The following is a 27,807-nucleotide window of genomic DNA, read 5'->3' as shown; positions in this document are numbered from 1 at the left end:
CTGTGGGCTCCAGAGTGACGGGCACTGACCATGCCCAGCTGGCCTGCGACCTCAGGTGGGACCCTCCACCTGCATCTGCAGAGAAGCGTCTGTCCCCGCAGCGGCAGGCCAAGAGCACCCTGGTGGACACGCGGGCCAGACACCACACGCTCCATGTTGCCAGCTCCCCCTCCCTCCCTGCTTCCCCACCCCAAGTGTTATCCTGGAGTCCTGCGGAGGTTTGAGAGACCCCAAAGGCAGGAATCATCCTTTGCTTGCCTCCAGTAGTGGAGGACTCACTACCTCCCATTCAGCTGTTCATTCCCTGGACAGCTCTGCCTGGTAGAAAATCCTGCCCCCACCCCACCATGTCCCATGAAGGGCAGCCTGTGGACCCCAGCCTCGGCTCCAATTCAGGGTCTTACCCAGAGCGTGCATCAGCCCCTCCAATGTAAAGCCTGTACTCTCCCTCTCCACTTCCCCTCCTTTCTTCCCTCCTGAAACTCCCCATCCACAGGCTTCACTCTCCAATCCACCAAAGGGCTCTAGCCAAGTCCAAGGGGAACTTCCCACTCCTCATTCCTCCCGGCCCTGCAGTGGTGCTGAGAGCCCTCTCGCTTCTCCCCACAACCCACCTGGGCCCCAGGACCCCACAGGCCCCGTGCTCACACTGGAGGGTAGGGGCCCAGGACCCCACAGGCCCCGTGCTCACACTGGAGGGTGGGGGCCCAGGACCCCACAGGCCCCGTGCTCACACTGCAGGGTGGGGGCCCAGGACCCCACAGGCCCCGTGCTCACACTGCAGGGTTGGGGGTCCCCCGGGGTCGCTCCTCCAGCCCCATGGCTCTCAGCTGGGGCACATGCTAACAAGGTGCTGCGAACAGGGGAATTCGAGTAAACAGGAAACAACAGAAACTTATCTACTCCCCACGGGGACACAGCCCTGCGACCAAGGACGCATGGAGGCCACACAGGGGTGAGCGGGAGAGGGCCTTCGAGCCGGTCTCCCCTCAAGCCTGGACGAGCATCCTGCCCACACGGGAGCCGGCCCTGGAACCAGGCCACAGTGAGGGCGGGGCCACATCCAGGCCTCGCCCCCCCCCACCCCTGCCCGCCCACCACAGGGCTCCTTCATCCAGCAGGACTTCGGCCTAGGGGGGCCTGGTGGTCAGGGCCACTCCTGGCCCACAGGTGGGGATGGAACCATGGCCATGTGCTTGACAACCCGGAGGCCACAGTGACGCTCTCAGGCCATGCTGAGTCTCTGGGGTGGCCTCACACAGAGCCGCTGCGGCCCTCCCTGACCTCCGGATAGAAATCAGCTGTGCAATGGCTCGCTTTACCCGTCCGCGTGGCTGGGCCGCAGGCGTGCAGGGATTTGGTGGAACATGACTCCGGTGTTTCTGGATGAGCTGGGCATCTGACTCCGTGAACCCAGGAAAGGAGATGCCGGCCTGGTGGGGGTGGGCCTCGTCCGATCAGTTGAGGGCAGGAGCAGACCATCAAGGCAGAGGGAGAGAGAATCCACTCCCCGTGCCTGTCGTCCTGCTGGGACACGGGTCTGCTCGGCCTGGGGGCTCACAGTGGAGCCCACGGCTGCTCTCCTGGGTCTGCAGCTCGCCACCCACCGGCCGTGGACCTTGCGGCCTGCACGAGCGCTGGGTGACCGGTCCCTCAGAGCGACCTCTGTGCACACGCACTTACGTGTATCTGTCTGCTTCTCTGGAGGATCTTTACTCTTCTGGGCTGCACGGCTCTTGGGACCTCATAGGTACTGGGATGTCTCCTGCCTTCCCGAGAACCCACAGCCAAGCGAGGCACGGCCGTGTGCCCAGGGCCCGACACAGGGCTGGCACAGTGAAGACCCACAGACGGGAGGACTGGTGGGGTGCGGGGGTCGCTTCCGGCTGACGGGAGCGTCGAGGCGTGCTGCCCGCGGTCCCCGCACTAGACTGCAATGGAGCCGGGACCACAGCCGCCCTGCAAAGCGCCTCCCCAGGGGCACAGGGACCGAGGACCCTCTGAGGACTCCCCTGGGCCAGCCTTCTCTGGCCCTGCAGACACCAGGCGGGTATGAAACGCAGTCGACAGAAGTGCGTGCGGAGGGCGCAGCGCGTCTGATCGGATGAGGCCGGGAGATATTACCAGGCTGGGAGCAGAGCTGGGGGCAGATCTCGTGCCACGGGGCCTTGGGAAGTGCCAACAAATCCCCTGGAGCGAGCTGCCACAAGAGCCGGTGGTGGGCTCCCCCTGCCCGCCAGCAAGGGGCACATGAAAGCAGCTGCCCCGGAGCCCTGGCCTGGGGGATGCAGCCCAGTCTCTGTGGTGGGGGCAGGCCTCCGGGCGCAGGCTGTCACCCAGCCAGGCGCCGTGGGGGGAGGGGGGGTGTCTGGCTCCAGGACCTCAGGAAGCCAAGCTGCAGGCAGGACCCCCGGTGCCCCCAGCCCTCCTCGGAGCTATCCCAACAACAGGGACACCACACCGTGTCCCTTTATACATGAAGGTGGGAGGGGTTTATGGAAGCACACCATGCCCGTCCATCCTCCACCGGGTCCACAGCTGCTTCCGCCCTGCGACTCAGTCAATCCCACAGAGCCTCACCTCTGCCCTCTGACCCTTTACACGAGAGTGTGCTGCCCCAGCACAGAGATGCGTGGGGGCGCACCCCCACACGGCACCTCGCGACCTCTACATGCACCGTGCACCAATGCTCTGTTCCAGGCACTGTGGCTTGCATGGCCCGCAGGGGACCCCTCTGCTCCCACTGTCCCTCCCAGTCCCGGTCCTCCCTGCACGCCCCGGGGGCCCTGAAACTTTGCCTGATTGCCCAACAGAGACAGGAGTTGGGGGATCTCTCCACACCTCCTCGGGCCCCCCCAGGTGGGCTGAAACAATCCAAACCCATCAGGGATCCTCCCACACTGGGCCCCTTGTCCTTCCTCGGACCTCACCCCGTCAGGGCTGCCACGTGCGTGGGCCAGCGCATCAGAAGCGGGGGGGGGGGGGGTACCGAGCCTGGGCCAGGCTGCCACCTCCAGGCCGCGTGGCTTTGGGCGAGCTGTCTTCCTATCCTGAGGGGTATGTTCCTCACCTGCAAATGTGGGTCCACTCAGCACCTGCCAGGCAGGGCAGCTGACACCCACACACACAGCAAGGAGCCCCTAGCCTAGAGGGGACCCTGGGAAATTCTGGTCCCTTCACCCCTGCCTTTCCCTCTGACCTGAACACTGGCTCTGCCGGCTGGGCCAATATGGGGCTCAGCCAGTGCACCCCAGATGTGCAGCATGGGATCCATGCTTTGCCTTTTCCTCCTGGGACCCCAGAGCAGGACGTTGAGGGTGCAGGGGTGAGAAGCAGGGTGGCTCCTCTCTGGGCAGGGTCAAGCAGGGGCTAGACTCTATACTCCCCTCCCCTCCCACAGCCCCCACATCACCCCCCCTGCCTTCCCCCCCCCCCCCCCCGCTCTGCCTCTGATTCCAATCCATGGACTTTCCAAGGGCCGCACAGCTCTGGAACCGGAAACCGGGAGGGCAGGGAGGGGGCACTGACCCCTCATCTTGTCTCTGTCTGGGGCCTGGGAAACCAGTAGCTCCTCTCCTGCACCAGGGCCAGCGGCCTATCCGCAGGGTCACTGCTATTTCTGCCAAAGGGGAGAGGTAATTATAGCTCAGCTCCTGCCAGCTGGCCAAGCTCTGCACCCTGCTGAGGGGCCTGGGGCGGGGACGCCGGCTGGCCACAGACGGGCCCCACAGGCTGCCGGCAGCAGCTCCAGACCCCAGCAGCAAGAGGCTGGACAGGCCCGGGACCGCCTCTCCAGGGACCCCGAGGTCGGGCCAGCACTGCACTGAGCCACTCTCTCTGGAGGACGCCGCAGAGCCTGGCTTCATGGCCCAGGAGGAGCCAGGTGAGGGCCCAGCTCAGGGCGACAGGGAGAAGCTCACTTCCCAGGTGGGACGAAGCTGCCAGAGGTGCCGGCAGAAAGCCTGCCGCGGGCGGGCAGCCAGAGCGCACTGCGGGCCTGGACAAGGACTGGGGGGCTTATCATCCCGTTCACCTGGGACATGGCCTTTCAGTGCTAAAATGGGCACATTCCCAAGCAAACCAGGGCCGTCAGTGACCCCAGAAGACCCAGGCCCCTCTGAACCTCATGTTTTGTCTGAAAAGTGGGGGTGGTGTGCAATCACGGAGACACAAGTCCCTGGCGCTCTGAGCCCTCCCTCAGCAGCCTGGCCTGACATGAGGGCCCTGCCTGAGCCCCGGCCATCTACGGGGGAGGTGGGAACTTGGCCAGTTCCCACCACAAAGCTGGGGTGCAAGTCTCTACAAATCCGCCTGGCGGTGAGCCGAGCGCTGTCCTTTCGGAAGCCAGGAGTCTTGTCAGTTCGCAGGGGCTGTGGCCAGGACGGCAGGGTCGGGCACGGACACCAGCAAGCCTTCCTCAAAGGCCCGGGGGTCCTGCTGAGGGCGGGTCTGCGCAGGCACAGCCAGGCTGAGCGGGGAGTGGGGTCTACTCTGGTCACACAGCCCAGGCCACAGCATTTGGTTACCCTCAGGGAACGCCCTTCTCTGAGCTGACTTGATCAGAAGGAATCTCCCTTCTGGCCCACCGTGCACATGGGTCACACTTCCAACTCAGAACACAGCATTTATTGGGCACCTACTGTGTGCAGGCCCCTCTAGGACGGTTAGCACATTGTCTCCATCTTCACAGCGTGCTGGATGGTGGGCATAGACCGCCACTCTACAAGGGGGCCTGGAACTCGGGGTGAGTGACCTACCTGGGTACCCCTGGGGCCAGGGTCTAGGCTAGAGTCCACCTGCTCCCTTCTGCCTGGGGCTCTCAAGGCCAAGATCCCCCATTCTAGGGCATCCCCCTGCACCCAGCAGACACCCAGCCATCACCCTGACCTGCTGTTGCCCTATGTCCGGAGATGTGGGGGAGTGTCTCTGGAGACTGCCGGGACAGCTCCTGGTCCCCATGCCCCCAGCCCCAGGCAGGCGCCTAGGCAAGCCCAGTGAGCAGTGGTCAGCCAGGGGGTGGCCCCCAGGGGTTCTCCTCTTGCTCAAGTCAGAAATGTGTGTTATCTGGGCAGCTGCCAGCCTGCTCTGGGTTGTGAGCGCTGGGCTGGTGGCAGCCAGCCCTTCCTGGGGACCCCTTCCCATTGACCCTCACTCTGCCCCCCACCCTCCTGAGGGGAGGCTGGCATGGGAGTGTCCATGGCCTCCTGTCCCCTTCTCCAGCTGGAAGAAGGTGTAGCATGCATCTTGTGGCCTCAGCAACCCCCACACACACTTAATTCAGAGGAGCTGCTCAGGGGAGGGGGAGGGCAAACACTACACAGGGCCACCAAGCCCCGTGGTGACCGCTTCCTCCACAGCCAGACTGTCCAGAGGCCACTGTCCCACAGCTGTAATGGAAACTTCTCTGCTGGCCTGTGAGCCACAACAGCTCCGGTTCCCACCCTGCTCAAGGCTCTGACCGCCAGCGGACTGGGGGCCGGGCAGTTGGGCAAGTTCACCCGGGGCTGTGGCACCTGCAGGAGCCCAGGGGGGCCGGGGCGGTGCACGTGGGTCTGTGTGTGGTATGTGCTCATATGGGGGAGGCAATGTGAGTGTGTATGTGAGTGTGCACAGGGCGGGGGGAGGGGCGGCTGTGCATGGACGTGGTGTGTGAACAGTGGGGCTTATAGCTCCGGCCTCTGCTGGGCGAGGTCCTGACGTGGTTCTCCCAGCTGCACCAGCCCGGGGGGCCCCTGGAGGAGGGGTCGCCAGGACAGGTGAGCAAGACGAGCCCAGCCTGGGGCTCTGGGGCTCAGGCTCCAGACCGGTCGGGTCAGGAGGAGACCCTCAGCTTCCCCAGGACTAGAGGACTCCCGGCAAGCAGCTCCATCCCCTGAGCCCCGGGGTTCTGTGGGTGAACAGGCACAGTGCAGGGTGTGAGGGGTGACAGGGAGCAGGCGTGGGTGCTGACCCGGCTGCCGGCCACCCGGTCACAGCTCAGGAAGGCTCCCTCCCCGTTCAGAGCTGCACTAGGTGGGGTCTCAGAGGGACCCCTGGTGGCGTCAGATGGGGACGTACCAGCAGGCAGTGGGTGGTCGGTGGGCAGGGGGGCGAGCGGGGCACAGAGGTGTGATCAGCCTGGCCCGGGAGGAGGTGAGAAGCCTACCGGGTGGCATCACAGAGCGATGGTAGGACGGGTGGCCCGGCCCTGGGGCTTGGTGCTATCGGAGGCAGTGAGCCAGGCGGGAGCTGGCCCAGCCTGCCTCACACCTGCCTGGTGGCTGGTGGGAGAGGTGTGCAGAGCCGGGGCTGGGGGGGAGTGGGGCTGGGCTGCTGAGCTGGGCTGCAAAGGCTCAGCCTCCGTGGGCCAGACCCCATGGACGGTCAGGGCTCTTGTGGACGCACGGCCTTGGCCAGACCTGTGCTCCTATGAAGGAGTGCAGGAGAGCCTGAGCTCCACCCCGCCCCCGCACCCTGACCCACCAGGCCTGGAGCAGGAGCTCTGGGGAAGGCCCGGGGCAGGCCCTGAGCCCCAGGCGCCCTTGGCCCACCTCTGCCTGGCAGGCCCAGCCAGGTGGGCCCCCACCCAGAGACAAGGCTGGGCAGGCTCAGGCTGCAGCGACCACGTTCCCTACCCCCAGGGGGAGGCAAGTGTCCCCTCAACAGAGGTGAGAGGCTGTTGTCCGAGAAGCCCTGCCCTGGGGCGTGTCCTCCATGGGTGGGGAGGTGGTGACACTCCACAGGCCCCAGGCCTGAGCTATTTTCCGCCCTTTATCACCCATCTGTCACGAGCGGCCTCAGAGTGGAGGGCACTCCTGTTACATGCTGTTGCTATCTCCCCTCCTGTGCAGGGCCCTGCCCTCCAGCCTGGGGTGGGCGGCCTGCCCGGTGGCTGGAGGGGGTCGGTGGGGGAGCCGGGAGGCGGTACCAAGACCAGTCCTCGCCTCCTCCTGCACCGCAGGTGGGGAGACTGAGGCCTGGGACAATCATGCTGTTGAGAAAGGACACTGAGCCATAGCAGGACAGAGCCCGGGACTCAAGCCAGCGGCAAAGGCCCCCACTTCCGCTTGGAGGAAATGACATTTAAGGGGAAGCTGGAGCCTGAACAAGGCTGCAGAGATGGGGGTAGACCGGCAGGGCAGGGACAGTGGGTAAAGGGGAGGTGGGGGGAGACCGCCCGGCCGCAGACGGGGACCCAGGCAAAGGCACATGGCCAGGGAAGGCCCGGGGCTCCCGAGGGCCGCCTGGGGGGAGCGCAACGTCCTCACGCGGGCAGATGGGCCCCAGGCTCTGTGCCCGAGCAAAGCCACTCTTTCCCTGAGTGACTGTCCCAGGCTCACTCTGAGCCCCTGACACACAGCCGTGCTGCCCTCACCGGGCCCACGGAGGAAGTTGCTATTGTGGTCCCTATTTTCAGCTGAGTAGACTGAGGCACAGAGAGCGTAGGAGGCCTGTCCAAGGTCACACAGAGTCACACGGAGCCCGTGATGAAGCTGGTGGGACCCACTGGGCTGCACCAGAGCCATGGAGACACACACGAACACACTGCACACACACATATGCACACAGGCATTCACACTCAGACACACGCATGCACACGGCATACACCCATATGCTTGTGCAATACACACCCCACACTACACTCACATGTGTCCACGTACATGAGCACACTCCTGCACCTATGTGCAAATAGCCATGCACACTCCTATATGTGTGCACACGCACGCACACACACACTAAGGTGTGCGTGCAGTTGCCCTCACATATACACACAAGCACACACAGACATGCTCACACATATATGCATAGGGACACATGCTCACAGGCACACGCACATGCACTGCACACACGTGCACACACTCATGCTTACACGCACGTACACATTCGTGCTCACATACATTCACACGCACTCATCTCACACCTGCTTACACACGTGCACACACTCATGCTCACACACATGCTCACAGGCACGGACACACACACACTCGTGCTCACACGCATGCACACACTCGTGCTCACACGCATGGACATGCACACACTCGTGCTCACACGCATGCACACACTCGTGCTCACACGCACGGACACGCACACACTCGTGCTCACACGCATGGACACGCACACACTCATGCTCTCACACATGCACACACTCGTGCTCACACGCATGGACACGCACACACTCGTGCTCACACATAAGCGCACATACACGTGAGGCACGCACACGGTGCTGTCCCCAGTCCCGGGGGGAGGGGGAGGTGCTGCAGGCTCCCAGCTGGGTGCTGCCCTGCAAGCCTCTCCAGGCCTGTTTCCTCACCTGAGAGGTCAGCAAGTTCTTAAGAGAAGCCACCCTCCCTGCCGTGTCCCCCTCCCTGGGCCCGAGGCTCCTTCCCTGACTCTGTTTGCAATAAAAACCTGACGCTGAGAAGGAGAAAACTGCTCCCTTAGAAGTAATTGAAGCCGCCCGGCTGCGGAGTGCAGACATCATTACCGGGCTCTGCACGGCTGGGACACTGACACCTGCCAGGGCCGAGGGGCACAGCCACCCTGGCATCTCCCCAGGAAGACTGTAGCGGGGCCCTGCTCACCGCTCGAGGCCGCCTGCCCCTGGGGGCACCCTGATGGCACCATGTAGGAGATGGTGTGGGACCCTCACCATCAGCCCCCTTCTCAGCCCTGGGCACGGGGTGGACATCCTTAGAGGACAGAAGCCAGGGACGCTCCTCACAAAACCCAAACTTCGCCATGTACAGGGGGCATAGGGATGTCCACCAAGGACCCCAGACCAGGGAGACCCAGAGGAGCCTGGGGCTGAGGATAAGGTGGGGCTGGTGGCGCCCATGCCACCCCCAACTCATCTCGTTATCCAGGGGGAGGGGCAGAGATGCCCCTGGTGTCTGCGTGGCTGGGGAAGCCCCGGCCTCGATTTACCCACATGTACACTGAAGAGGGTGGGCCCGTCGCCCCCACGCAGGGCCCTCGAAGGACTCATGCTCAATGCTCAGCTTTGCCTGCACGGGTGCCTGGTGCGGTCTGTGCCCACAGCAGGACCGGGGGAGGTCTCCACAGTCAGGAACCCTTCAAAGGTGAAAGAGAATCCACCAAGAGGGGCCGCAGTCAGGAAGGACGGGTGCTTGGCAATCACAGGTGGACGTGGGGGGGGGGGGGCGCCACCTTACACCTAATAAGAAAGCAAGTTAAACCTGGGACAGGGCCCGAAGGAGAGGCGAGAGACAGAGACAAAAGAGTCTGGGCGGGCCCCACCAGCTCCAGCCCCTCGCGGAGCGGAGCACGAGACCCTCTGGAGCAGCCTTCCCAGCCCCAAACAACGCCCGGCCCTGGACCCCTTCCCTCACACCCCGGAGTCTCCCCGACATGACCTCAAAGCAGTGCAGGTGATGTAACAGAACACATACTCCCTGAGCACCCAGCACCGAGGCCGGTTACAGAGGACAGCCCCGTGGAACGTGGCACAGCCACAAGAGCTGGCAATGGGGGACACTGGCCGCTGGGGAGGGAGCAGGGAGCACCGTACTGGGAGCACTAGAAGGAAAGCCGCGTCTGCTCCTGGGCAGGGCAGCAGGAGAATTCCCCTCCATCTACTCCTACCACTGCTGTTCATGCAATAATGTCTCTGCTTCTCTAGGACCATGTCCCAATAAATGAGGACTGCAGGGCGAGCCTTGAGCCCCGACTCCCAGCCGGACACGCGACATCGCACCAGGAAGAATGAAAGGGCCGCTCCAAGCTCGCCGATACCCAGGGCAGAGAGGGTAAGGCTGGGTCCCGGACAAGCCCTGAACCCAGGGTCTCAAGGCCAAGTGCACCAGGGTGGGCCACCTGGGCTCCCGCTGGGGACAGGGAAGGGGGAGCACAGGCAGGAGGCACGGTCCCTGTCCTTGCCCTGAGCTGTCCCGGCCCCAGGAACCCCGGGAGAGTTAATTACCAGGGTGGGGATTTGCGGGTTGGTGGCTCTTTAAAGGTTTGGTCTGGCAGAGAGGGTCGGAGGCCCCTAGGGGGCACATGGCATGCCCAAAGGTGCAAGGCCAGGGCCAAGGCCAGGGGCACAGCATGCAAGGGCAGGGAGGGTGGGCCAGGAGAGAGCACAGGCGAGGCAGAGGAAGCAGGAGCCATGCGGGGCTCTGGAGCAAGGCAGCAGCAAGTCTGGATGCTTCCCTAGCAAGGTCACCTTGCAGCCCAGGGAGGAGGGTGTGCGAGTGAGGGACGGTGGAGAGAGGAAGGCCAGGCCAGGGCAAAGTGGAGACCAACTTCAGACCTGAGCCCCCACCTCACCTCTGTGCTCACTGCCAGGCCGGTGGCAGGCCACAGACACAGGCGTCCCAGCCACACTGGGCACCCAACCCCAGGACTAGGTGGGTCTCACGTCCCCCAGAAGGCCAGCAGCAGGTTCTGGTGGTTGAGGCCTGCCAGTATCCATTCAAAATGGGTGTACTCAGCTCAGAACAGCCTGCTGTCCCCATTTTATAGATGGAAACACTGAGGCTCAGAGCAGTCCAGCAACTCCACATTCTAAACTCGGTGTGGGCGGAAGGGCAGCACCGGGCGGGCACCTGTGCCCAGGCTCTGTCCCTCCCCAGATCCCTCACCGTGTCCACGGGTGAGTGACAGAGACCCGCTGTGTGACACAAGCCAGGCCCTGACCTCGGACAGGCCTGACTCGGGGCCCGGCCTCCTTCCTGGCTCCCAGGCACAGAGGAGATCTGGGGGCCCAGTGTTCCAGGATTCAGTGAGGTTCTGTGCAGACGGCTCAGACAGGAAGACGGCTACCATTACCACCATCGTCATTATTATTACGGATGCCATCAGGGTTGGTGGGGGCACGGCCTGGGCAGGAGCCTCGGGTCTGTGCGGCCATGAACACGGCCATCCGATTGTGCTGGCCAAGGCCGCAGGGAGCCTGGCCGGGGCACCTTGTCCCCAGCCCCCTGGGGGTTTACTTCTGCCCGCTTCCCTCTGCCTCCCACCCCCACCCCAGGAGGGCGACAGGAGGTGCCCCCCCTCCATCCTGAGGCGGAGCCGGCCGGAGCACGGCGGCCACAGCGCCGAACCACAGAAGACCTCGAGGCGTGTACGGTTCCAGGAGCCCCTGGAGGTGGCCGTCCACTGTAAGAACAGAGCGTGGCAAGCAGGCGCCGGGCCAGGCCGGGGGGGAGGGGGGCGCATGTCCCAGGACCTCACAGAGGGCCATCTGGAGGGACCGCAGCCACCTGTCCTGTCTCTAGACAGAACCCCAATAAAACCCTGGCCCACGGCTTAGGCTGGACACAGAGTAACGGTCAACAAAACAGTAACTGGCAGGAAAAAACAAATCAGAGCTGCCCAAATTGCGACTGTCCTGGAGGGAAAGCCAGTGGGCAGTGTCCCCAGCACGCGCCCACTCTTCCCTCCAGCCCTGCGAGCCTCCCTCTGCCCTTCAGCTCCTCCTGCTGCCCCACATCTGCGTACTTCACTGCCCACCTCCCAAATTCTCCCAGCCCCGGCCGCAGGTCCTGGGGTCCCCCTGCCCCAGGGCCCCTCCCTGCCACCCACCCTCTCCTCCCCTGACCCCTTCACTCCTGCTCCAGCCCTGCCCATGGGACCAGCCCCTGTATCAGCTAGCTATGCCATGTAACAAATTACCACAGACTTAGAAGTTTCGAGCAGCCCACGTCTATTACTGCAGTGACCCTGTGGGTCAGGGGTCCAGGCACAGTGTAGGTGGTCCTTGGCTCAGGTCTCCCAAGGCTGCCATCCAGGTGTGGGCTGGGACCGCCTCCCAGCTGAGGTCTGGGGTCCTATTCCAAGCTCACAGAGCTGTCTGCAGACTTTGTTTCCTGTAGAAACCACAGCGGTGCACCTCCAAGACCAGCAGCAGATCCCCTCTGACCTTCAGACCGTCTTTCTTAAATAGCTTGCCTGATGAGGCCAGGCCCACCCAAGATAATCTCCCTTTTGATGGACTCAGAGTCAGCTGATTGGTGTTTGCCTGTCAGCTGCAGAATCCCTTCCACTTTGCCTTATTCTGTTGGGTAGAAGCAAGTCACAGGCCCCCACTCAGGGGAGGATGACATTAGAGGGGTAGCAATCACGGGGACGTCTTAGATCCTGCCCACCACAGCCCCCAAGCAAGGTACTTCCTGAGACCTGCTGGGTTACGGGTAAAACTCATGCCCAGCACCTGTGAGTGTCTCTCTGGATGGCCAGCCCTAAACGTCCAGTCCAGTCCTCAACTCCTCTCCCGACGGCCCATGCTGCTCACGGGGCTCCTGACACCTGCTCTTCGCGCCCATCCCTCCTGGGCTCAGTGCTCGCCCCCACACACATATGGCTCTGCACCCCCCCCCCCAGGAACCTCTCAGCGACCCTGGAGGCAGAGACTCGGCGGGGGGGGGAATTGGGGCCCAGGTGGTCGGGGGGCCATCTGGGGCCCCCCAGTGCACTGTGGGGGATGGACAGGAGCAAGCGTCCTGCCCGGCCCTCTCCCAGGGCCAGCCCCTATGGCCCCTCCCCGGGACCCCTGCAGGCTCCTCCCCCAAGCCACCGCGGGCCGGGTCATCGAGCTCCCACAGGCTCTGAGAGCAGTACCCAGCCTCCCCATTCTGGCTGCCTGAGCCTGAAGCCGTGAGGTGGGGGGGGACCCCTGGATGGCGCCCAGGCTGGCTGGCCAGGGGGGCGTGGACCTCCCACATGTAAAGTGGGGTGGCTGTATCTGACTCGGCCCATCTCCGGGTGCTTCACGGGGTGGCCGTGCAATGCGAGGTCCTGAGAGCGCTGGGCAGGGAGGCAGCATGCACCCCAGGCGGGGGGCCCTCTGTGCCCAAACCCCTCTCCGTTCTCCTTCCCAGATATCGCCAGCAGGGAGCCCACCACCACCACCACCAGGGGTGAGTCTGAACCTTCGCCCCCAGCCCCACACGCCGTGCCCAGGCCACCCTCGCCACACACCCCCCCGGTGGCTGCAGCAGGGCCCCCCGCCCTGGCAAGGCCACTCCCTCAGCCAGGGTCCCTGACATCGTGCCCCTCTGCGGTCACTCCCCCTTACTCCTTCCAAGAGGGCGGGCGCCGGGCACAGCCAATGGGAGGCTCTTTCGCAAGGAAGCCACCCAACACTGGCAGAGGCCCTGGGCAGGAATGGGGGTGCCCCATGCCCCATGGGGACCATGCAAGGCACCCCAGGGACCCACCCTGAAGGGGCCCACCGTCGGGGTGAGCCTTGCCCTGAGGGGAGGGAGGAGGGAGGCCCACCGGTCCTCACTGTGGGGTGGGTCCTGCGGGCAGGGGCTCATCCGGGTCCCCCTCCGCCCCCAGCGCCCCGCCGGCCCAGGCCCCGAGGCAGCTCCCTGCTCCTGCGGCTGTCCGTGTGTGTCCTGCTGGTGCTGGTGCTGGGTCTGTACTGTGGCCGAGCCAAGCCCGTGGCACTGGCCCTTGAGGACCTCTGGGCCCGGCTCCTGGTCCTTGGCCTGCGCCTCAGGCACGCGGCCCTCACCTGCTGGCGCTGCCTCCTACAGCTCTGACCCGTGGCCCCTGTGGTGCAGGGCAGGAGGCGGGAGCCCCAGGTCAGGTCGGAGGGCTTCCAGCCCGCTCTGCAGCAGCACGTGGCCCCACCCCCTCCAATCAGGGCCCCTCTTGCTGCATCTGTCGGGGTCCACTGTGAGGTTTTATTAGAAAGAGAATTCCACACACACTTCGGCCCCCCCGAGAGACCCCCAGACCCTCCCTCACCCCCATGGGAACCCTCCGTACCCTTGGGCCAGGCCTGGATGTGGCCACACGGAGCCCGTTGAAGACAGGGACAGGCCCTGTATCTGTGGGGCCCCTCGGAGGTGACACTGCCTTTGCTGCTTTGGGCTTACGGGGCCTGGACCTCGAAACCCCGTTGAAACAGGCGGTCTGACTGTCAGGGTGGGGCCCTCCCTCCTGAAACTGCACACAGGGCAGGGGGCCTGGCATCTCCCCTTGTTGGTGGTATTGGGGCGCTAACCTCTGAGCCCAAGTCTGACTGCTCCCCGGGACCCCAAGGCCTCGGAGACCCTCCTGTGTCCTGGGGGGAAATATGTGTTGCCCCTCCCAGATGTCCACCTGGGAGGGGCTGAGAGGGAGCTCGCTCCGCCCGGACCCCGCCACCTTCGGAGCGCAGCTGTCTGTGCCTAGACCCCAGGCTGCACCGCACACCAGCTGCAGGGCCTCTGTGTCCCATGACTGTGTGCAGACAGCGTGCCACCGCTGGCGTGGCGAGGCCATGCGGAGACATGGCGACAAACTCCAGGAGCCCCCCGGACCCTGCATGGAGGGGGACGCCTGAACAAAGCAGGGAGGCCCATGGGCAGACACCAGGAGGGACTGCCAGGAAGACGCCATCTCCCCCAGCCACCTGCAGACAAATACCCGTGGGATGGCCAGGGCTGTGCTGCCCCCTCCCGGGGTTATACCCTGCACACCCATCCCCACTACCGAAGTGGGGTCACACTGATTTTCTATTAAAACACACTGCCACCCTTTTTATTAGTCTGGGGGTTTTTACCCAAAGGATGGATATAGGGACCAATTTTCTTGGCTGAAGCAGATGTGGGGACACAGGGGAGCCTTCCCTTCTGGGCCTCAGTGGCTGGGGTGGTGCTTTCCAGGGTTCGGGGTTTGGGAAACCCCAAGCAGGGAGCCCAGTGGAGAGGAGGGGGCCTGTCTCCAGGAGCTGCAGCCTCCAGGGGGCCCTGTTGGGGGGGATCCAGGCCCCGGCCCTCGCGGACCCTCCGGCTGGTTCTAGCGTGACCAGGGTGGTGACCGCCACCTCCGGCACCAGCCCAGCCCTCCCCCGGGACCCCACCTCATCTCACCCCCACCCCCTGAAGAGGACAGGCAGGTTACTGTCCCATATTCCAGACAGGGAAACTGAGGCTCAGAGAGGTTGGGTCATGTGCTCGAACCCATGGGGCAGGCGCAGGCCTCGGGCTCAGCCCCGTCCAGCCCTGACCCCGTCTTGGGGAAGCCCTGCCCCAGGGCTCTCAGCCAAGGGCCGGTCTCTGCAAAGACTCCCGGCTCTGGAGGGTCCGCAGACACGAGCCTTGGCTTCGGGCAAGATGCTGCTTGGCAGGTGCGCCACGACCCTGACACGTCCATCCTCGCGCCTGGGGGCCGCGGCAGGAGCGGAGCCCCCGGAGCATGCGCACACGTGAGGGCACCGCCGCGGGAAGGCCTGGCCCGGATGCCGGTCAGTTCTGAAGCTACAGCGACAAACACGGGCAGGCCTTTACACCTCAGCAGGGACGAAGCCCAGAAGCCGGGAAGAGGAAGGCGGAGGAGGGTGGGGCAGGGACGGCCGCCCAGAGTCCACACCCCAAGCTCAGGACCTCTGTGTTTATTTTGACTTTGAGGAATAGATACACTTAAGTGGAAGAATCATTACTTTCCATTTCGTCAGAAGTAGAATTAAAACAAAGACATCCCACAGCGGCCGGGAGAAGCAAGGTACCACCGCAGAAGCGATGCTGTGGCCCCATCTCAGGAAGCCTGGGGCCGGCCCCTGCCCTTCCTGTCCTGCCCCGGGGTCCCCCCGACCCCCGCCCACTGCAGGGCACACAGCTCAGTCCTATGAGCCAGCGCAGGGCCCAGCTGTCCCTTCCTGGGAAGGCCCCGGGCATGGATGTCTGCAGGTGCCAGGTGCCGCCAGCCTGAGACAGACCGTGCCAGCGACCACCCCGCCCTGCAGGTGACACTGACAGGTGAGCACGGTGGCACGCCTCTGCCGGCCTGAGCGAGGAGCCCCACACGGCTCTGAGCAGCCCCTGAGTGGTGGCTGCCGAGGGCACACCCAAGCCTGCCACGGACTCTCAGGCGCAAGTCCACGTCCTGACCCTGCTCCTTCCTCCCGTGGCCTGGCTGCTTCCTGCAAACAGATCGGAGCTCTCCGGGGCTGGACAGGCTCCCCACAGCTCGTGCGCGAGGGCTGGGGTGAGACCAGATGTGCCGGGCACCTCAGTTCTGCCAACACGACTCGTCCAAGGACAACCCCCCCGCCCCCGCCTGGCGCTCTCGGCCAGGCCCTGGGGCCAGAGAGCCTCCGGATGCCCGGAGCCCCATCCACCTGGCCCGCTGACAGCGATCTCCGCTGACAGCCCCCAGCTGAGCGGCCTCTGTACAGGCGACCTGTGGCCCCTCTTCCCTGGTCTAAGCGGCCCGCCCTATGGGCACCTCGATCCACGCCCAGATCCACGGCCTCTGGAGACCCTGTGCCCCACGTGGGAGAGCAAACCAGCCTCTAGCCGCGAGGCGCGGACGTGGGGAGCCAGGCCTCTCCTCCCCTGGAGGGTGGGGGGCAGCAGGAGGGTCAGCCTGGGAACAAGAAGGGCTCACTGAGCCCAGGGCAAGGACTTGGAGGACTATGTGAAGAGGCGGAAGCTGGCGAGCCCGTGAGGACGGGGATCCACAGCCGAGCAGCCACAGGTGGCTCTCCCTGAGCTCGGGGCCCAGCGCCCCTCCCCCAGACCCTCTCCTGCCTGTGTGGATGGGGTCGTGCCCTCTGGGGCCTTCAGTGCTTCGGACACCATCAGATGGGAAGGCAGCCCCTCCACTGGGGTGCCAGGGGCACTGGGGGCATCCCAGGGGGTGAAGGTACTGAGGAGCTGCTGTGTCCTCACCCGCTCCGATCTCTGCTCTCACCTTCCGGTGCACGCACGCACACACACACACATGCTCATATGCACACTTGTGCACACGCACACATTCACACTCGCAGTCTTATGCACACTCACATGAGCAGCTCACACATTCACACGCTCACACACCCTTCCCACGCAGACTTACACGCATGTGCACACCCTCATATCACACGTACACCTTCACACACTCACACGCACATGCAGACACCCGCAGTGGCACCTGCCCTGTCCCTCCCTCCCTAGGAGGTGGGGCGCCCCCCAGCCCATGTCCCCACCTCCCCCACCTCCCCACACTGTGAGACACACGTTGGGGCCACCCGGGGCTCCCCCAGCCAGTCCTGTGGCACCAGGCGCGGCTCCCAGCTCTGACACCACACCGCTGCCAGGACAACCACACAGCCACCACCTGACTGCGGGCAACACCACTGCCCCTGTGCTTTCAATGCTGAGACCTGCCCGGCCACCGGGGGCCACAGAGCAGAAGCACAGGGAACTCAGCCCTGCGGCAGGGGTGGGGGAAGCGCTGGGCCAGAAGGTGGGGAACACGCGGCAGGGCGGCTCCCTCCTGCTGTCGGCCCCCTGCTCCCGGGTCCCACACACTGCTCAGGAGCAAGGGACGAGAGTGATGAGTGGCCATCACGGGTCGGGGTCACTCTGCGGACACGGGCTGCTGCCACAGGATCAGGCACAGAATCACATCTGGGCAAGCAGGTGTGGAGACGGTGTCTGGCCAAGGCAGGACCTGCAAGCCTTATGGCCAGAGGCGTCCAAGAGCGTGGATGCCCCCGCCCAGGCTCTCCCGGCCAGTGCCCCGGGACAGGCGTGCTGCGTGTGCATGAGGCCCAGACGAGGCCCCGCAATCTCTGTGCATCCGTCTGAAGGCCGGCGCCCACCCCAGTCAATTGCCACGCTCCAGGTGGGAATGGGGTGCTTGGGTGAGCGGGGTCACTTACGTCTCACAGTGCCGAGGGGAGACATGCAAGGTGAGGTGCAGGCGGGGCCAGGCAGAGCCCCCAGCCGCTCCCCTGGGTGGAGCCGCGAGCCCCGAGCAGGGTGGGGGGCGTCTGGGGCCAGGCTCCCCTGCCCACACCTAGATGACGGCGCTCTTCTCCTCTTGGAAGGAGGCGCGGGGGACCGGCCTGGCCAGCAGCAGCTCCTTCTCATGGACCAGGCTGTCCAGCAGGTCCTCCTGGCGGTAGTTGCGGTAGACTTTCAGGAAAGCCAGGATGGTGATGGCCAGCCAGGCCAGCCACGAGGCCCAGAGGCCAAACTGCACAGAGGGCGGAGGCAGGGTCAGGAGGCCACCCAGACCCATCGTCCACCTCCCCGTGCACTCAGCCACCTGCCCCAGGGAAAGGTGGGACCCGCCTCACCCCCTTCCTCACACAACCATCCCTTCCTGGCATGTGGCGGTCAGCCCTCTGCCCCCCAAGCAGTGCAGGGCTTCTGGGGACTCTGGCCACCCTCACCCCTGGCAGCCCGGCCCACCCAGCTCCATGGAGAGCCCGTCCATAACACAGCCTCCTCCAGCCGCTGGAGCAAACTGACCTCTAGCTGCCGTTACCAAACAGCTGAAGGAGAAACAATTTAATCAGAACCTGGCCCAAGCCACATTAAACGGATTCTCGTTGGGGGCTGCTTGTCACCAGACTCAGCTCACGCCTTTCTAGTCTAATTGGCGCAAATTAGGGCTGAAGCATTTTCCACTAAATTTTCGTGAAGGTGTCTCCAGCAGTTTCAGCTCATCTCAGCAAAGAACTTGCGGACCCACCGGGTGTCCAGCCCCCTAGAGGGCTCCTCTCCGTAGGACGAGTCCTCAGACTGACCACTGGCCAACGTGAGCCCTAAGAGGCCGGTGTGGGGTCCAGAAATGGACCAGGATGCTAGCAAGCCCTGCTCAGTGCTGGAGGCAGCCAGCCCCACCTGGGCACCCCTCGCCAGTGACAACTGCTTGGACACAGATGCAGATTTTGGGAAACAGGCCTTACGGAACACTAACAAATCCTGACACGCCTGCATCCCAGCAAACAGGGTCCCCAGAGATGCACCTGGAGAGCAGGGAGCGAAGCTCACACGAGGGCAGGGCAGGGAGAGGAGCTGTCCCCCCACAGCAGTTGGGGGTGGGCTCCCGCAAATTCACAGGCTGGATCCCCCCACGGCATTCCTCAGACACTGCATCAGCTTCCTCTGGCCAGGGAACAACCGCAAGCCCTCCAGCATTTATCAGAGCACGCCCACTTGGTGCCAGGACCAGAATCCAAGCTCCCTGCCCTGGCACTGCAGACCCAGGACCTGGTGCCTAGTTTCCTTTCCACCTAGCACAGAGCCACGCCCTCAGCCCCTGGACCTCACTTCTGCAGTTAGCTCACCTGTCACCTCCTCTTAGGATGCCCCATGCCTCACCCCTCTCCACATCCACCTGCAAGAACCCCCACTCAGTCTCCGAAGTCCAGGAACACGCCTCGCTCAGCTTCATCTCCTCTGCCTGGCACCAAACTCCCCTGGATGAGGGTGTTGGGAGGAAGGCTGTGCACTCAGTGAACGTTCAGCAGTGAATGGACCCCTCCCCAACAATGCATGCTTCCTGCCCTACCTGGCAGCCCCTCCTACCAGAATGGCCACGCCTACCTAGGCAGCTCCCTTTCTACCAGAACAGCCCAGCCTATCAGAACAGCCAGGCCTATAGGAACAGCCAGGCCTGGGGCGCCTGGGTGGCTCAGTCCTTAAGCGTCTGCCTTCAGCTCAGGGATCCTGGAGTCCTGGGATCAAACCCCACATCAGGCTCCTCTGCTGGGAGCCTGTTTCTTCCTCTCCCACTCCCCCTGCCTGCATTCCCTCTCTCCCTGGTTGTCTCTCTCTCTCTGTCAAATAAATAAATAAAATCTAAAAAAGAACAGCCAGGCCTATCGGAGCAGCCCCGCCTACCTGGCAGCCCCTCCTATCAGAACAGCCCCGCCCATCTAGCAGCCCCGCCTACCTGGGCGATGGCAAACTGGTCATAGAAGGCAGAGTTGTCCACGCTCAGCTCCAAATTGATGTCCTGGAGCTCTTCACAGCTGAAACAGCAAGACACGGGGTGACAGGTGACGCTGGGACACGGAACACCAGGCGCGGCACGCACCCCAAAGGTGAGGCTGCTATCCTGGCCCCAAAGGCCTCATCCCTGACCCCCTCCAACTGAAAGCTTCTGCTCACACTCCTCCCCATCCCTATCGCTGTCTTCCAAACCCTTCAGGAGCAAACCCAGCTCAGGACTCCACAGCCCACCTCTGAAAGCAGCACAGGGCGGGATCTCCCGGGCCTTGCTATGTGGTCATAGCTGGCTTCCAGGACCCAGAGCACACTGGGCATCTGTCCCCCAGCCCGATCCCCCCCCCGGGGGTGCAGGGGCCCTACTTTCACGTGGAAGGAGCACTGACATCAAGGGGGAAGGCACTGGCCAGGTGTGCACAGGTGGGAGCCCCAGGCAGGATGAGCAAAACCTCAGGCTCAGAAGGGACTCATGCCCCAGGACGTCCTCTGGGGGCAGCGGGGGTGGGGCGGGGCCCAGGCCCACCTGTGGGGCACAGTGCCCTTCTCCGTGATGGCGTCACACCACATGGTGAAACCCACGCTCACGATAGTGCTGGCAATGAAGACGAGGAAGACCACGGAGGCGCTGACCAGAAGGCTCAGGAAGGCATAGAGGAAGGAGCTTGAGCAAAGGACAGGAGAAGATGGTCACTGTGTGCCACGACCAACACCCCAGCAGGGCCGGGAGACAGCTGGGGCTGGCCACTGGGGTGAGGGGCCATGCGGGACCACCGGGGACCACTTTCCCCTCCCTCACTGTGCCTCACCGCGAAGTCCAAGCCCAGCCTCCCAAAGGCCTGGAGCGGCAGCACTGGTCAGCACGGCCTCACAGAGGAAGCAGGGCCAAGATCCAAGCCCAGGGCCATTGGCTTCCATCGCACTAGGACCAGCACCCTTTCCAGGCCATTTCCCCACCTGGGTGCCCTGAGGCCCTGTGCCCACATGGTCATCAACGCTGCTGGCCTGGACCTGCATCAGGGGCTTGCGGAGTGACCCTGCTCTCATCTCTCCTCGGAAGCCTAAAAGGCCCAGCTGCGACCGGGGTGGGGATGTGGGTAGCGCAGGAGGCAGGGCCACGAGGATGGAGCTCACCCCAGGTCCACAGGGACACAGCCCCACTAAGGTGCCTACACAGGACACCAGTGTTTGCTCTCTGGAGGCACGGGGGCATGCGGCCAGAACACAGCAGCCCACCCCACCGGACGCCCCTGCCCCAGCACCCCGCCATCTCCAAATCACCTCCCCTCCTGCACGGGAGGCTTGGTCTGGCCTGGCTGAGCCTGGGTGCATGCGGGGGGACATGCAGGGTGAGGAGACAGGGACCCCCACCTGTGGGGCCCTAGCAGGGGGCGCCCTCAGAGGGGACAGCAGCACCAGCCACCCCTACTGCAGTGGACATCTGTGCCATCAACACGTCGAGTCCGAGGGGTGTGACGGACCAACACTGGCTTCACCGAGAGCTGGGGCCTCAGCCAGGAAGCAGCACAGCCGCTGTCAGAGGCCGTGACTGGGGCCGGGGCAGAGCTCCACGCACCGTTCATTTCGCATTTGTTCATCCGTTCACCCACCAAGCACTTTCTGAACACCCACCCTGTGCTGGGCCCTGAGGACAAAGAAATATCCGTGCCCAGTCCCGCCCCCGGCAGGCACCCCAGCCACGGGCAGGCAATAAACTGAGGTCACACCACCACACAGACGTGGGACGGCCGCCGAGGCTGGGGGCTTGAGCAGGAGGCAGGAGGGGCGAGGCTGTAATCCCAGAATCACACCAGAAAAGGCGGGAGAGTGGGGCCAGCCAGCGTGTTCATACTCGCGCTCACACAGGCGCACGCGGGCCTCGACCAGAGGTGGCAAAGTGAGAACGTGTGCCAGTGCGCTCAGCACCACGGACAGATGCCCCCACACGGAGCTGAACCGGCCACCCTCACTCAGGGCCAGGACTGCTGGCTCCGCATCAAGGTCCCGCACGTTTGCTGCCCAAGCCTCCCTGTGCTTGATTCCCAGTGCTGCCTGAGCCGGCCAGGTGTTTGGCGGGGGGGCTCTGGACCCCTGCCCACACCAGATTACCCGAGAGCTGCTGATTCCCACTCTCTGCAGATCATCACCCCTCCATTCTCCGCCCGAGGGGCTGGCCCAAGGAGACCATGGCAGTGACCCCTCTCCCAGGCTCCCGGCTGAGCTCAGCCAGTGTGGACGCGGCAGGTGCAGGGGGTGGAAGGAGAGGAGGTGGGTGCTCAACCCCAGGCCCCTCCTGGGGGATGCCTCGATGGCTGTCCCTCTACCAAAGGTCAGCAGCCCCCTCCGGGCAGCCCCGCAGCCAGAGGGGGTGAAAGGGCCATTGCAGGGCCCACACCTGGCCCACATCCTCCTGTCTGCCAGCCGCCCTCCTCGGCTTATTCTTACTTGGGCGAGCCATGTTTCCAGCTGGGACCCTGACGGGCCAACTCTGAACAGCAAAACCCACCTGACCTGGGTGCTCTGAATAAGAGGTCGGGGCCTACTGTTATGAAGAGGGGTACGTGGTGGTCTACCCCACCTCCGAGGTTGTCACCAGGCAGAACAGGGTGTCAAATACGGCCCCTCTCTTTGCCAGCTGCGTGACCTTCAGCAAGTTGCCCCCTAGGCCTCAATTTCTCCCTCTGTAAATTGGGTAGCAGGAGCCCCCCACTGGGTCACTGTGGAAACTGAGGGAGCTTATGTGGACAAGGAACAGAGAGCGATAACCACAGGGGTGTTGCTCCTGAGCATGGACTCCCTCCCCAGGACAGGCCTCCACCCATCTCCGGAACCCTGACCTGCCGTGCCTGGAGATGCCTGCGTGGGGCTGGGCCTGCGGCCACAGGAGACAGAAGTGTGGGGGCAGGGTCAGCAACCCGATACCTGGAGACTGTGGGTGGGGGGCAGCTGAGCCCCCTGCGGGGCAGCGTGAGGCCAGGCAGGTCAGGGGAGTCCACTCCCAGGAGCTAGTAATGCTCTAAGGAAAGCAGAGGTTACCGGAGGCTACACCTCGACTTTGGATGCCCCCCTCACCAGCCGAGGAGAACGGGGTGGTCGCAGGGAGACCAGGATGGAGCTTCCACAGCAGAGCAAAGAAGCCGCCCGCCCTCGGCACAGGTGGCCAGATCACTGGGATGGGGTTCCCCAGGTGTCCTCCACCTGCGAACAGCCTTCCGCTGTCCCACCAGGCACCCTGCCCAGTGGGTGCCCAGCATCCTGGATGAGCAGCCGCTGCCCCCAGGAGGCCCCCCTAGAGGCAGGAGGGATGGCCAGGGTGCAGAGGACATGCTGGCCAGGCAAACGCCCCACCTCACATCCTCTCCCTCTCATGGGACGGGGCAGCAGGCCCCACTTCCGTACTGGATTCTAGAGAGGCACGCCAGTGGCCTGCTGTTTCCTGTGTGGCCAGAACCACCCTCAGGGAACCCCCAGCACAGCCTGAGACACACACCCCCACCCCCATCCCGAGACCTGCCCCTCCAGCCCTCAGCGGGGCTGACAACACAACCTCCCACAGCCAGAAACTCCGACTGTCTGCAGATTCCAGCAGCATCCTTATTATACAGGCACGATTTGGAGTTCTCCCCCATGACAGGAACATGGAGTCCCCATCCCATAAGCCAGGGAAGACTGGAGGGGCTGCGGTCATCCCCCCAACAGCCTCCTTCTACCCCCCAAGTTCATTTCTGGTCCGTTTCCGTGGAACCTGCCTGGGCTTCAGAGAGTTTTGAAGAATTGGGTGTGTCCAGAGCCTCGCTGGGCCCAGCCCCCCAGCGCCCACAATGCAACCCCCCTCCCGCTCCCCAAGGACCCACAGGGCAGCAGCCAAACCACCAGGAAGGCCAGCACACACAGGGTTAACGCCATCTTTCTCACTGCCTCTCAGGGTGCCGGCCTGGATGTGCCGTCTCCATGGTGACCGCTATCCCAGGGCTTCCTGGGAGCGATCTGAAGGCTGGGGGACATGTGTGGGCAGGCAGATGGGTTGTTTTGACCCGTCGCTCCCCAGCCGTCAATCACGAACGCAGCCACCTGCACACTCCAGGGCTCAGCGCACTCAGGCAGAGCTGCCCCAGGCCCCCAGCCTGTAACCTACCCTCAGGTCACCCACGCACCTCCAGCCGGAAGTCCCCTGGAAGCCACAGGTGCCACTGAGTCACACACCCGTTCCTTTTGCCCTGTCTGCTCCTGGGCACAAGCTGTCTGGGCCTCCACTTTGCCCAGGGACACACCCTACATGAGGAGGGAGCTGGCACCACGAACAGGGTCTGACCCAGGCCCTGGGGACCCAGCCATGAGCCCCTCACACAGACCAAAGGGTCAGGCTCTGCCCTCACTCTTGGGGGCCTCCTGGCTGGTCTCTGCGGCCAGACTCAAGAGAATCAGGGGGTGGGGCCCTCTAGAACTCCAAGTCGGACAGCAGCACTGATGTCCCTGATGCGCCGGACACCCTGAGGGCCCTCGCCATCCCACCAGCTTGCTCTAACGGCCCTTCTGAGCCTCCGTCTGTCCTGAGCCCCCACTGACCCAGCACTTGCCTGCCTGCTGAGCTGGGATTGGCTTCTCCAGTTCCCATCTTGCATGTGGCTGCAAGAGGCAGGCCCAACCTTTCTGGGGGTCCAGGACTTGCTGACACAGCCAGCCTGCAGGGCTGACCCCTCGGCCAGACTGTGGACCTGCACACCTCTGGGCTGGGGAGTTCGGGCTGTGAGGCAGCAGACCTGACAGGCAGGCATTTTTCTGTCTTCTTTCAACAAACACTAATTTGTGACTCCCAAGCTCAGCCCTGGGCACACAGAGAGAAATGAGGTGCACGCCTGCCTTGGGTCCATCCAGCCCAGGGTCCCCTCAGATGGAGGGCCACCCCTGGATATCCATGGGAGCTCTGGCCCAGCCCTAACACCAGACCAGGATGAAGGGTTGGCACCTGGACAGATGTCGCAGCTGGCTGGCTGCCGAGTGCACCTTGTCCCTATAAGACAAGTGGCCCAGAGGTGTTCAGGGTCTAGCTGGTAAGGACCTGGAAGATAGGGCCAGCCTCCGTGGCTCAGTGATGTGAGATTCTAGAGTTCCAAGAGACCCCCAGAGATTGGGAGTGGGAGGGGGTGGAGCTAAGAGGCCCAGAGCCTTCGAGAAATGTGTCCTGGTCATTTCCCACAAATTGGGCAGCAAATTTAGGAAGTATAGTAACAGTGGTTTCTGTCTTCTCATCTTACAGCTGTAAGATGGGGTCTCTTGAGGCCACTTGTCTTATAGGGAGAAGGTGGAGGGATGGACATGAGCTGATGGCCAAACCATGGCCCCCACATGGCCTGTGCCCACTGCCCTCAGCTTCCCAGACTGAAGGGACCTCAGCTACCCTACCCTGCTGACCGTTCCGGTCCTCTTCACCCTGCCACCCTTGTTAATCCTCTCTGTCCATGCCCAAGCCAAGCTGAGGGCTCTCAGGAATCCCCACCTGACTCCCTGACCCACTGAGACCCTCAAAGCAATAGCTTATCTCTCAGGTCCCTCAAAGAAGAGAAAAGCCCCCTAAAAACTGCCAACAAATGATGGATGGGGGACAGGGTGGGGCAGGGTTTGGGAGAAGGCCTGGATTTCCCCTGTGGATGTGAGGCCAGCGAGGGGCAGGGGCGGGTGAGGGTGGGTCCACAGGAGGCCCCAGGGGTAGAAAAGCATGGAAGGCTACAGGCTGAGCACCCCGGGTGAACCACACCGCTCTCTCACAGAATTGTGCCAGGGCGGGGAAAGGTGAAGGGGGCCTCGTGGCCATGCTGCTCCCTGTCTTGCGCCCCCAGCCAAGCCCATGGGACTAGAAAGGTTCCCTCTGGCCTTTGCCCCGCCATCATCATCCTTCCCAGGAGGAGGGGGTGGGGATGAGGAGAGGACTCCCCAGTTTGCCTTGTCAGCCATCTGCCTGGCCTGGTCCTTCCCTGCACCTGGAGGGGGGCCCGGCCCAGACCCACTAGTGGCTGCGCCTGAGCCGGCAAGCAGGGGAGGGCCCAAGTTCGCTCAGAGATGACAATGCAACATTTGCATCCCAGGGGCGGAGGTGGTAAGAAGCGGGAGGTGACGCACACTTGGGGAGGAAAGTACTGGTCTTGTCGGAGCCCAGGTGCCCTCATGGTCCCCGGGTTCTGCGTAGACAAAGGGCAGTTTGCATGGAGGCGGTGAGCACCGAGGGTTGATATTTTTGGGCCTCTGAGCTCCCCCCTCCCCAGGGAAGAAGGAGGGACTCCTGCTCTTCCTTAGGGGAGGACGGCCTAGGGGCGCTGCGGGCTCCTAAGGGGCGCGTGCCCGGCCTAAGGGCTGCGTCTGATGAGGCCGGGCGGCTGCCAGGCCCCCACTTACCCCTCGTGTCCCTTGCAGAGGAAGAAGAGCGTGCGCCAGGCGTGCGCGGCGGCGAGCAGCAGCGAGAGGAGACTGGCGAGCAGGCTGAAGCGGCAGGCGGCCGGCGGGCCCCACTCCTGCACGGTGAAGCGCTCGCGCTCCTGCACCGTCAGGTTGGCGCTCAGCCACATGCCCTCGGTGAAGAGCAGGCAGCGGCCGCGGAAGTCGTGGCCGTTCTCGGACAAGGGCACCACCACCACGAAGCTGAAGAGGAAGGCCAGGAAGTAGCAGACGCACTGCGCGAAGAGGAAATTGTTGAGCGCCATGGCTGGCCCGGGAGCGCCGAGGAAGAGGCTGGCGGAGGCCGCGGGCCCGGGCAGGCGGCGCGGGGCGCGGGGCGCGGGCCTGGCTAGGGCCGCGCGGGAGGCTGCGCAGTGGCGGCGCCGGCGGGTCCTGCGCGCCCCGCCCGGGACGCGTGCGCAGCGGCCGAGAGCGGGCGGTGCCTGCGGTCAGCACCGCGGACAGCTCCCGGGGGCCGGGCAGGGCAGCGGGCCGCGGGGGACCGCGCGGGGTGTCCGCTGGGGAGGGGAGGCACCCATGGAGGCGCGGAATGAAACGCAAGCGGGCACCGGAGTGTGGCTAGGTGGGCGTATGGAAAGTCGACTCTGCCATTAACGGTACTAGGAGGGACCCGTGTAGCTTCACATAGGCTGCGTTTGTCCCCAGGCCCCCGTGAGCCTGAAAGAAAGGAGGCTGAGAGGTCCGGGAGGGACGTGTCCAGGAGGCCCCCAGTGCTGGCGGGGAGTGAGGTTGCAGTCCAGGCCGGAATGATTCTTTTGCAGGGCTCTGGAGTGCGAGGCGTGAGGGAGAAAAGAGAGAGTGGAGGAGCTGGGGTCAACGGGAACGGGTGAGGTCATCTGCGGAGAGCTGGGGGTGGGTGCAGGGAGGAGGGAGCCGTTCTGTGAGCTATTTGCACTTCTCTCCAGCACCGCACCCTCAGAGGGGACATCTGTTATACTGCCTGACACAGTAGGGCCCTGAGTTGATATTTGTAAGATAAATAATGGATGCCCCGAGCACCTCATTAAGACAGGTTTTGCTGGGATGGAATGTGCTGATGCATTAATTAATAGAATTAATGCTCCTCTAGTTCCCTTAAAGACTAAGTCACGTTTAGCCCAATTCCCAGTGAGGAAGCTCTAGCATTGCTCCTTCTAAAGGAAATTGCCAACTGGTTTAAAATTACATCAGCATTTTTGTTGCAAGCACTAAAAAACCTTTTTGTTTTATTGCCAAAGTAATGTGTGCCTTTTTTTTTTAAGTCAAGCAGTATAAAGTAAAAAGATAAAGGGTCCTTCTCATTCCCCCACACCACCCTGCCACACTATCAGGGGTAACCACATTTCTAGACATTTTGCTAAGTGCCTAAACACACACACGCACACACAATTTACACAAATGCTTTGCACTATACCATAGCATCCCTCAGGCTGTTCTGGTGCCCAACAATACGTCCTGTTATTCCCTGCCCGCACATTCAGGTCTATTGTATTATTCCTAATAACTTCATAATACTCCATAATAATGACGATTCCACCATAATAATAACTATTCCTCTTCGAATGGATGTTTAATTCTTCAGCATTTGCTATTTTGAATACTGTCGCGTGAATATCCTCAGGCATATGTGCTTGTGCACTTGTGCAAGCATTTCTTATAAAGGAAATTCTTAGAAGAGGGATTGCTACATCATAGCTTTACACACATGTGAAGTGTTGACAAA

The 27,807-nt window shown here is 63.3% G+C and overlaps 2 protein-coding genes across 3 annotated transcripts; one reads left to right on the top strand and one right to left on the bottom strand.

Moving 5' to 3' along the window:
- Positions 1-3,669: 3,669 nt before the first annotated feature.
- On the top strand, positions 3,670-14,463 carry CUNH14orf180 (chromosome unknown C14orf180 homolog). 2 transcript variants are annotated; one of them, XM_057318576.1, is made up of 6 exons: positions 3,670-3,883; positions 4,691-4,744; positions 9,620-9,746; positions 10,970-11,099; positions 12,819-12,857; positions 13,282-14,463. In XM_057318576.1, the coding sequence occupies exons 3-6, from the start codon at positions 9,636-9,638 to the stop codon at positions 13,485-13,487; spliced, it is 486 nt and encodes a 161-aa protein (XP_057174559.1). In that variant the 5' UTR covers positions 3,670-3,883; positions 4,691-4,744; positions 9,620-9,635; the 3' UTR covers positions 13,488-14,463. The 2 variants fall into 2 exon arrangements, with proteins under 2 accessions (XP_057174559.1, XP_048075821.1); XM_048219864.2 differs by lacking the exon at positions 4,691-4,744 and having other exon boundaries at positions 3,672-3,883.
- Positions 14,464-17,715: 3,252 nt separating this feature from the next.
- Positions 17,716-26,387, bottom strand: TMEM179 (transmembrane protein 179). The gene is made up of 4 exons (XM_026515179.3): positions 26,046-26,387; positions 20,182-20,319; positions 19,603-19,681; positions 17,716-17,895 (listed from the first exon to the last, which is right to left on the bottom strand). The coding sequence occupies exons 1-4, from the start codon at positions 26,348-26,350 to the stop codon at positions 17,716-17,718; spliced, it is 702 nt and encodes a 233-aa protein (XP_026370964.1). The 5' UTR covers positions 26,351-26,387.
- Between the last annotated feature and the right edge of the window lie 1,420 nt (positions 26,388-27,807).

The sequence above is a fragment of the Ursus arctos genome, unplaced genomic scaffold (assembly GCF_023065955.2).
Source record: "Ursus arctos isolate Adak ecotype North America unplaced genomic scaffold, UrsArc2.0 scaffold_25, whole genome shotgun sequence".
Classification (NCBI taxonomy): domain Eukaryota; kingdom Metazoa; phylum Chordata; class Mammalia; order Carnivora; family Ursidae; genus Ursus; species Ursus arctos.
Note: the sequence above shows the minus strand (reverse complement) of the source record. Positions and strands in the feature narration are given on the sequence as shown.

Coding starts and splice junctions, on each gene's coding strand:
- CUNH14orf180 (XM_057318576.1), top strand. CDS start 9,636: ATGAGGACTGCAGGGCGAGCCTTGAGCCCCGACTCCCAGCCGGACACG. Junction 9,747..10,969: donor CGATACCCAGGGCAGAGAGG/GTAAGGCTGGGT, acceptor CCCCCACCCCAG/GAGGGCGACAGGAGGTGCCC. Junction 12,858..13,281: donor CACCACCACCACCACCAGGG/GTGAGTCTGAAC, acceptor CTCCGCCCCCAG/CGCCCCGCCGGCCCAGGCCC.
- TMEM179 (XM_026515179.3), bottom strand. CDS start 26,350: ATGGCGCTCAACAATTTCCTCTTCGCGCAGTGCGTCTGCTACTTCCTG. Junction 20,320..26,045: donor CTCTGCAAGGGACACGAGGG/GTAAGTGGGGGC, acceptor CCTTTGCTCAAG/CTCCTTCCTCTATGCCTTCC. Junction 19,682..20,181: donor AAGGGCACTGTGCCCCACAG/GTGGGCCTGGGC, acceptor TTGCTGTTTCAG/CTGTGAAGAGCTCCAGGACA.